This window comes from Mustela nivalis (assembly GCF_964662115.1).
Source record: "Mustela nivalis genome assembly, chromosome: 13".
NCBI lineage: Eukaryota > Metazoa > Chordata > Mammalia > Carnivora > Mustelidae > Mustela > Mustela nivalis.
In genome coordinates, this window is record NC_139032.1 from 89,679,276 (window position 1) to 89,688,759 (window position 9,484).

The 9,484-nt window shown below is 60.4% G+C and overlaps 1 protein-coding gene across 1 annotated transcript; it reads left to right on the plus strand.

Annotated features, from left to right (window-relative positions):
* Positions 1-795: 795 nt before the first annotated feature.
* BARHL1 (BarH like homeobox 1) lies at positions 796-8,735 on the plus strand. Its single transcript, XM_082696151.1, has 3 exons — positions 796-2,016; positions 5,901-6,123; positions 7,777-8,735. The coding sequence occupies exons 1-3, from the start codon at positions 1,551-1,553 to the stop codon at positions 8,069-8,071; spliced, it is 984 nt and encodes a 327-aa protein (XP_082552277.1). The 5' UTR covers positions 796-1,550; the 3' UTR covers positions 8,072-8,735.
* The last annotated feature ends 749 nt before the right edge of the window (positions 8,736-9,484 follow it).

A 9,484-nucleotide genomic window follows, 5' to 3' on the forward strand; every position in this document is an offset into this window, starting at 1 on the left:
ACAGATTTCCCGGGGTCCTCAATGTCCCAGACATGATCTTCCCACTTTCTCCACCCCCGCCCCACAACGAAGCCATCGGTCTGGCCCCATTTCGGGCCCACAGCAGGCTTTCCCAAGCCCCTGCTAGGCCTGCAGGGTCCAAAGAGGGCAGAGAGAAGGCTGCAAATGTCCTACACCGGAAACCTCTAAAGCCCAACGAAAATGCCCCAAAACAATGTCGCTTAAACGAACATCTCTTCCCCACACCAGGTCAGGGCTTCACACACACACACACACACACACACACACACACTTTCTCTGCTAGTCTGAGTCCCTTTCTCTCGCAGGAGGAAAAAAACGACGGAGGTGGGGGGCGGGGGGAGTGAAGAAAGGATTTCTGACAGCCCCAGGACGAGTAATTTGAATAACTGTGGAAGAGGTTAGAGAAAACTTTAAAAACCTCCCAACCCGACCCACCGGCAGCGGCAGGCAGCGGCAGCCGGCTCCGGACCCCTCCCGGCTAGCCCGTGCCCCCCTCGGCTAATCACCCTCATTAGGAGCCTCATCACCGGCCTAATGAAAGCAAACCGTGTGGAAATCGCCGGTAAACAGTTGGGTCTGTGGTGTAATTAATTCAGTGTCTCTTTTAATCAAACTGAAAGGGAATCGGGCAGCGGCTTGCGGAACCGTGACATCACCCCCAAAATCGGCCGGAGCCAATCAGCGTCATCACTCCGGGGACACGTGGGCGAGTCCCCTTTAAAAAAAACACACACACACACACAACACAACGAAAAAAAAAAAAAAGAAACAAAAAAAACCCAGCCCCAAAGTAAAAGTGACACAAGTTCATTTTTTAAAGGAAGGGGGGAGGCGAAGGCGCGCGCGGAGGACGCGCTGAGAGCAGAACCTCGGAGCCGGGGGCGCTGTCCTCGGTGCTGACGGGCCCCTGGAGCGGTGCGAGCGCGGCGACAGGACCTCCCTGGCCAGGTGGAGCGTCATGCGCCGCGGGCCGCCGCCGCCGCCGCCGCCGCTATCCGCGGTGCTGACGCCGCCAGGTGCGCTCCGTTCCGGCGACTGGTAGCGCGGCTCCGGCCCGCTGCTATCCGCGGTACTGACCCCGCTGCCCTCAGCGGCTGCTAGCCTGGAGGAAGCGTGCGGTTTGGGTTTGTTTGTTTGTTTTTTTTTTTTAAAGCCGTTCTTTATTTAGATTCCAACATCCTCGCATTTCTTCTGTGCCAAACGGGCGCTCAGGCCGTCCATCTCCCCCTTTGCTCTCCCCAACTTGGCGCACCCTCCCTCCCATTCCTCCCTGACACTCCCACCACCCCCCCTCGGCTCGGCAGCTCGGCGCGATGCTGCAGAAGACGCGCTGAGCCCTTTTGGATCTAATGCGCAGAGGAGGTTGGCCCAGAGCTCCCCGGCTCCCCCAAGGCTGAACTCCATCCAAGGTGCCCGCAGGCTCCCTGCCCGCCTTCCCCATGCCAGCCCGCAGCTAGGGGCAGGGGCAGCGGCGGCTGGGGTTGGGGGTGGGTGGGGAGCTTTTGGGGAGGACAGGTCGCAGCTTGGCTATGGAAGGCTCCAATGGCTTTGGGATCGACTCCATTCTCTCCCACCGTGCGGGCAGCCCCGCCCTTCCCAAGGGGGACCCCTTGCTTGGGGACTGCCGCTCGCCCCTGGAGCTGAGTCCGCGCTCGGAGAGCAGCAGCGACTGCTCTTCACCAGCCTCACCAGGAAGGGACTGTCTGGAGACGGGCACCCCGAGGCCTGGCGGAGCATCAGGCCCAGGTTTGGACTCCCACCTGCAACCTGGGCAGCTCTCGGCCCCAGCCCAGTCGCGCACCGTGACCTCCTCCTTTCTGATCAGGGACATCCTTGCCGACTGCAAACCACTAGCGGCCTGTGCACCCTACTCTAGCAGCGGGCAGTCGCCCGCCCCTGAGCCTGGGGGCCGTCTTGTGGCCAAGGCTGGGGAGGACTTTAGAGACAAGCTGGACAAAAGTGGCAGTAACTCCTCGTCGGACTCCGAGTATAAAGGTAAGAAAACAGGAGGAGAAAACTTGGGGGGGGGGCATGCTACATTTCTAAGAACTGCTATATTTCTTAAAGCATATAGGAATATGTACATGCTCACTCGGAGTTCCCCCGGGGCCCAGGCTGAACCTTTTGGTCTTGACTGAACGTTTCAGCTGGCCCCGTGGCTATGCCTTGAGCAGCAGAGCGCAGTGGAGAAAGTGCAAGAGGGACACTGTGTGCTCCAGGAAAGATTCCCCAAAATGCACCAAGCAAACTTTCTAAACTTCACCTGGGACCACTTTCCCAGCAGCACTGGTGGGCAGGAGCAGGTTCCTATCTGGCTAGAGTGTCTCTGGGAAAAGATCTTGCAGAAGCAATAGAAGGTCCAGAGGGTTCTGCTTGAACGCCTTTTTATAAGGGTGAAAACCTAGCAGGATATTTCAGATGGAGCCTTAAGAACAGTCAGAATCTTCCCCTTTAATCTGAACTTGTAGGCGGGAAGAGGAACTGAGCTTTCCCTCCCGTTGGGCCCAGTGTGACCTGGGCCCTGGGAATCATTAAAAAGAAAGGCTCACTTCAAAGTAGAAAGATCAGCCAGGCAGCTGACCGGGAGCAGGTTCAGAGGTCTGGGTCAGAGAGGGGAGGACCCTGCACCCACCCCACCGTTCTCACTGAATTGGATTTCAAGTGCATCGAGCAGCCAACTTCAGCTTGTGTGTGGGACCCAGAAACTCGCAAGTGACCGGCCCGCTTCCCCAGTATTAGAATTGCTGCCCCTTCGTTTGCTTTTCCACCACCGGGAGTTTTTTGTTGTTGCTGTCCTCTTGACCAGGAAGACCAGATTAGATTAAGAGGAAAAGGGGAAGGAAAGAAGAAAAGAGGCCCTAATTTTCTTTCTCACCCCCAGCCACTACCTCGACTTTAGCCAGAGGCGCAAAATTCTTTCTAGAAAGAAGTCAGGAGGCAGGATGGGACAGAGTCTCCGGATATTGAGGGAGTAAAGCCCTGTGTCCCTGTCCAGCAGAAAACTAGGGGCTGGCAGAGGCTGCTCAGAGCTCTTTCAGTTTTGCAATTAATTCCAGGAACCCTTTTCATGAGACAAAATTTCCTTAATAAAGGCAACCTTCTTATTGTCTTGGGAGCCCTGTGCCTGCTCCTCCTATTTGCACTAAGCCTTCGCAAGAATTTAGGGAACGTCCCTTTAACACTCTCCTCCCAACCAAGAATTCATTCGTGGACAGGCCCTGACCACAAACCGAAACCCCTTTGGGGCCCCACTCCTCATCCCACTGCCCTCTGCTTGCCCACCCAAGCTGCCAGAGAGTGTCTTTGAGCCGGTTAAGCCGAGAAGCCAGGAAGGAGGTCTGGAGGCATGTGGCCCAGCGACCCCTGCCCCTCCCCCTGGGACCCGTTTAGAGAGGCAAAGGCTTGCCCTGGAGAAAGACAGGTGCTGGGGGCGGAGGCGGGGGTGGGCAATGTCTATCTGTATTTATAAGATAGCGGTTTAATATTAATAATTCTCAGCAACATCCCAGCTTTATGGTTAGAGTAAGGGGCGCGCGTCTCCCACACCGCATGTCAACGGCTGGGGCTGGTGGACGTGGAAGATAGTTTGGCTCTTGTCTCCTTTCATTTCTTTGCCCGTAGGTGGGATTTTGAGGCACGATTTCGTTTAAGATAATTGGAATATCAATTTTCCTCTCCTGTCCCTGATGATATCTGATCAGGGAAGTGATGAGGGCCGGCTGTCCACGTATCACTTAAATAGGTTTGGAGCAGAGGGTGTGAAGTTCTCCCCCACCCCCATCCCTAGGAACCGCTGCCTTTGCACTTACAAAGCCCCAAGGTGGAAGAGAGAGCGGAAACATCCACTGCCGAGACACTGTCAGGAGTGTTTCTCCAATGTGGAAGCGAGTTTTTCAGGGCTTGAATTAGGAAGGCTTGTTGAGACAGAGACACACGGAGCGAGCCAGAGAGAGAGCCAGCGGGGGGTGGGCATCAGAGCAATTCAAATCCCCGTCCACCTTCCATGCTAAGAATAATTTCTTCCAAGGAGGGTACGGAGGGAAGGCCAGCCCCACCTGTTTCTGGCATCAAAGGCTCCTCAAGGGTCACACTGAAAGAAACTGAAACCAGGCTTTGACGTAAGGCGGTCTGCCGCTGGGTCCTGCTTGCTACAGCCGATGTGTGCGGAGAAATAAATCGGATGGAGAAACTGAGCCAGCGCTTTGCTCAGAGTAGCCTGGGTCAGTGGGCCCGGGACTCTGGGGCACTGAGATGTGGCCTCCAGACCAGAGTCTGAGGTCCCACTGGGCTGAGACTGTCCGGGAGGCTGAGGCTGAGCAGCACCGAGTGCCCCTCTGCCCCTCAAGGCACCCGCCTGTGTCAAAGAGGGATTAGAGAAACGCTGGAGTCTCCAACCCGTTCTTCCTGACCCACAAACTCAATCCCCCACCTCAGCCCTAAGAAGCTGGGGTTTCCGAAGTGAGTTCCAGCAGCTCCCTCAAAAAGTCAGATTTCCACGATATTAAGTTTGAGGTTTGAATTACTGTTTTCTCACACTCGTTTCAATTTCTGCCTTCGGGCGCAGCCACAACCCAGATTTTGCCTAACGCACCTCCTGAGGTGGCCGTACCCCAGCGGGGCCCCGGCTCAGAGAGGGCAGGGAGAGAGCCTGGCGCACCAGCCTGCTGGAGACAGGAGGGAGGCGACTCCGTCTGCCTCCACGCGCCCGGGGCCGGGCCCTCCCGGCCGAGAACCTCTGCCTTTCTGGTCGAAAAGTCTCACTCCCTAGTGGCTCAATTAACCGGATTATTGTTTCCTACAGAGAGAAATCAACTTGCATTCAGCTGAACCCTGTCACTGCACACGCCAGGCACAATGAAACTCACCATGAAGGAAAACAGAGGAAAATGAGGGGGAAAGCCCCAGCTGGCGCAGCCAACTTTGGGGACATGGTCTTGTGGGTTAGATCATCACTTTAGGGAGGGAAGGAAGGAGATCATGGAGCTTGTACGATCAAGTGTGCGTTTTCGGAGCAGTCGGCGCTGAACGAAGGCGTCTGGGGGAAAAAAGAAACGGTCCCCTGTCGGTCCGTTCTCGGGCCTCAGGAGCGGGGCCCCTGCCGGGGTGTCGCGACCCTGGAGCGCGTATTGACAAGGAAACACGGGCCACCGCGACGCGCACAGCCGAGGGGCAAACGCGCCGGGTGTTTCTCCGAGAGCTTCGCGCTCCCGGCTCGGGCGCCCGGCGCTCCGCCCTCCGCCCTCCGCCCCGCGGTCTGTAGGTAGCTCAGGGACCGCGGAGGCCGGCGCTAAGACGTCGCATCTCACAAGGCCAGTGACTGGCTTCTCGGGGCACTGATTCGCTGCGGGGCGAACCGGTTTTTGTCTCTCCACGCGGGTTTTTCTCCCCACATGCCGGTCCTCAGCTTCTTCCTTTCCGGGTCCGCACGCGGCCAGGAAATCCGGGCGCGGATGCGGAGCACAGACCCGCACCCCTGAAGCGCGCACCGACGCGGCCCACCCGCTGGAACCCCCTCCCCCCACCCCCTGCGTCTCCGCCTGGCCGCTCGGCTCAGGCCTCCGGGACGGTGACTCTGTTCATCCCTCCAGGGAGCGCGGCGGAGAGCCAGCGGGTCGGGTCCTCTCGCTTTGGGTCATCTGTCCCCGGAGGTGTCAATCCTCCTCCTCCGTCAGGGCTCACGCCCTGGTCTGGGGCGGGGAGCCGGGGAGTCTGCCTTTGAGCCACTTGGCCGCGGCCCCACGCGCTTGAGTGCGGTGGGGCCACGGCCGTCGGGAGTCGCGTTTACACGAGCGGAGCGAACCGGCGGCCAGCTGGGGCGGGGAGGGCGCTGGCGGGCGGGAGGCGAGGCCGGGCCCTGACGCACCGCTGTGTCTCCGCAGTGAAGGAGGAAGGCGACCGCGAGATCTCCAGCTCCCGGGACAGCCCCCCGGTGCGCCTGAAGAAGCCCCGCAAAGCGCGCACGGCCTTCACGGACCATCAGCTGGCGCAGCTGGAGCGCAGCTTCGAGCGGCAGAAGTACCTGAGCGTGCAGGACCGCATGGAGCTGGCCGCCTCGCTCAACCTCACCGACACGCAGGTCAAGACCTGGTACCAGAACCGGAGGTGAGGCCTGTCTGCAGGGTGGTGGCGGGCAGAGGGCCCCCTCCTTTCCTAACTGCCCCTCCCTGGGACCCACAAGCCTTGGCCTGACCCAGAGGGGACCCCTGCACTTTCCCTATTCTGTAAAGTGAGAAGACTCAGGCCCTGCAGGGAAGAGGCCTTGCTCAAAGTCCACAGTGAGGGACAGCGACAGGACTGGACTCGTCTCCAGCACCCAGTCATCCCCCACCAGGACAGGAGGACAGACAGACTCAGGAGCCTGCCCCTACCTCAGCCAGGATCCTACCCTCCCCACCAGGACCAGCCTTAGCCCCTGCTGGGGCCCGCTGAGCTCTCCAGGAAGGGTGCCAGGCCAGGGGAGGGGCGGTGCTCTCAGTATCCAGAAAGTCCTGTGGCGGGGGGTGTGGGAATGAAGGGGCAGCCCTGATGTGTGTGTGTTGGGGGGCTCTCTGAGCTCTCTGGGGGCTCCTATGGACACCTCAGCCTTTACAGTCCGGACTGGAGGAAGAAACAGACCCAGCTCCGGCTCCTTGGGGAGAGGGTGATTGGGAAACTGGCAGTGGGCACTGGTCTAGAAGCTGGTGCTTCCTAATCTCCCTCCCCAACACCATCACAGGATGAAATCACTCACACCCATCCACAGACACCCCCAACATACACTGACACAGTTCACACACACCCACACTCACTCGCACACTCAGTGTGAGCTGGAATGGTGCTTTCCATAAACACGCCTCAGAACACGTCTCCCCATTAATAATAAATACCGATTACTGCTCGGGGCATCAATAATTAAGGCCCGTTACAGTAATTACACAATTATGATGATGATGAATAATTCAGGGAGAGAAACGCGGTTGGTGTGGCTGTGTCCGCCTCAGTGGGACCAGGGCAGGCTGGCCCAGCCTCACTAGCCAGGTGCACCCAGGGGTCCCAGCTGAAGCGTAGCCTCAACTTCCTTGCCTCCTCCAGTCCCAGGCCAACACTCGGCTGTTTGTTGGGGTTCCCGCAGCCTGCAGGGCTCCTCCTGTGCCGGGGAGCTGGGTGCTGAGGGCAGCGGGTGTGGTGGAGAGGGTGTGAGGCTAGTACTCATACTCTCCAGTTGCAGACTCCGGTCTGCACGCTTCCACAGAAGCTCACCCAATGGGGCATCTGCCCGGTTGGTGGTTCAGTGGCCACGGGCCCTCTTCCACCGCTACCAACCTCTTCCACCCCCACCATCATCGTGGGGGGGGTGAGTTCCTAAATCCTCCCAGGGGGCGCATACACAGGGGAGGGGGAGCCCCAACACCCAGCTCCGAGTGTCTCCTGTGATCTCCGGAGCCAAGTGTGGTCAGGTAAGAACCCCATCTTTGGGGTCAGACAGCCTGGCTTAGAGCCTGGGCTCTTCCTCTTTGGAGACCATCTCGAAAACTGGCCAAGGCCTCAGTTTTCTGATCTGTAAAACAGAGATAACAGCCACGAAGGCTGGCGGATGACAGGACCCGATGCATGTGACAGCTGAGCACGGTGCCTGGCACCCCGCTATTTATTAACAAATCCGTGGGATCCCTCTTGGCCTCCCCGAAGGTGCTCTGGGCCAAGCACTCGTGAGCGGCAGGGGTCTTTGGGCGCCACAGCCCTGACCCCGCCGTCCGCGTTTATTTCGGTCCCCAGGACTAAATGGAAGCGACAGACGGCAGTCGGGTTGGAGTTGCTGGCGGAGGCAGGCAATTACTCAGCGCTCCAGCGGATGTTCCCGTCGCCTTATTTCTACCCGCAGAGTCTAGTTTCCAACCTGGATCCCGGCGCCGCACTGTATCTGTACCGCGGGCCCAGCGCGCCGCCGCCAGCCCTGCAGAGACCTCTGGTGCCCCGCATCCTCATCCACGGACTCCAGGGCGCCAGCGAGCCGCCCCCGCCGCTGCCCCCGCTGGCCGGCGTCCTCCCGCGCGCCGCGCAGCCTCGGTGAAGCGCCCACCCGCCTCCCTGGGGCTCCGCGTGCGCCCCTTCCGTCTGCCCTTCGCGGGGCGCGGGGTTTCAACGCCCCTTCCCCGGGGCCCCCTGGCCGGCCCTCCCTGGACTCCCAGCCAGTGTCCCCCGAAGGGCCCTGTGCCAAGACTACTGAGGCCCGGACCCGGACTGAGCCTCCCCAACACCCCCCGCGGGCTCCGTCCCGGCCACGCGGTCAAGGAGCCACTCCCACCCGCCGGTGTACATACACCCCCCCCCACGGCTCCCCAAGGCGCCCCGCCCTGCACCTTCCTGGGAGGAGGTGGGGGGCGACCCCGACGCTGCACTCTTTCCCGCTCCCCCTTCATGCTGCAGCTGTACACCCGGCCCTCCCCCCGCACCCCCACAGACGGAGGGGAGTGTGGAGCCCTCCTCCTGGGCCGCAGCAGAGCTGTACATAAGGTGTGCAAAGTGTATATGAAGTTATTTATTCGTGACCCCTGAGCCCGTGACCGTGTCCGTGAATCAGTGAGTCTGTGGCCTGTGCCCTCTTCCCTCCCAGGTGAGGCAGGAAGGGGTCGGGCTTGTCCACCACCCCGACCCCCAGCCTCCTGTCCTGCGGCAGGCAGGCCCTCGGGTTCTCTCTCTTTTTTAAATGTCGAAATAAACTTCTTACAAATGACCATGCGCCTGTCCGCGCTCAGCCCTTCTTTCCCGCCCCTCCTTAAGATTCATTTTCCCCTCCTGGGACCCGGCTTCCTTCCATCCGCAATAGGAAATATTTTTGTCCCCCTCTCTTCCTTGGCGCTGTGGTCAGGGGGCCCATTGGCCTCACTGGGGTCCACGGGCAGGGGCCTCCCCTCCCTGGCCTCAGTCTTCCTGTCTCTACAGTGAGGCGAGCCTACTGCTCTCCCCACCGCCCCCCTTCCCTCTCCATCTGGTTCCTGGCGGCTCCCAGCCGGTCCCGGGGGCCGGAGCGGGGGTCAGCGCCTGGGCTCGCTCCGCGGCGGGCCGGGCTGCGGTGCCCTCGCTGAGCCGGCTCATCTGGCCGCAACAAGGGCGCCGGCAGCTGGTGACCGGCCCGCCGGGCGCGGGGCCGACAGATGGGCTCCGAGGCTACTCCCCCCGCCAGCCCCCTCCGCCCCGCGCTCCGGCCGAGATCGGGCTCCGGCCGCTCTCGAACGCCAAGGCGGCTCAGGCCCCGCGCCGCCAGGACCCGACGAGCCTTCGCTGGGATCCTGATGCTGCATGGGTAACCCCCCAATCCCGCATCTTCTCACTTCTCCCCTTGACCCTGGGAGCACGTAGATGAGACCCAGAAGGGAGCCAAATCCCCGCGTCAGCCCCATGCCCCAGCCTGCGGCTCCAGGATCTCAGGGGAGGGGGGTTTAAGGCTCCAGCCAGACTCGAGGCCTCCAGTTCATGTTCAAAG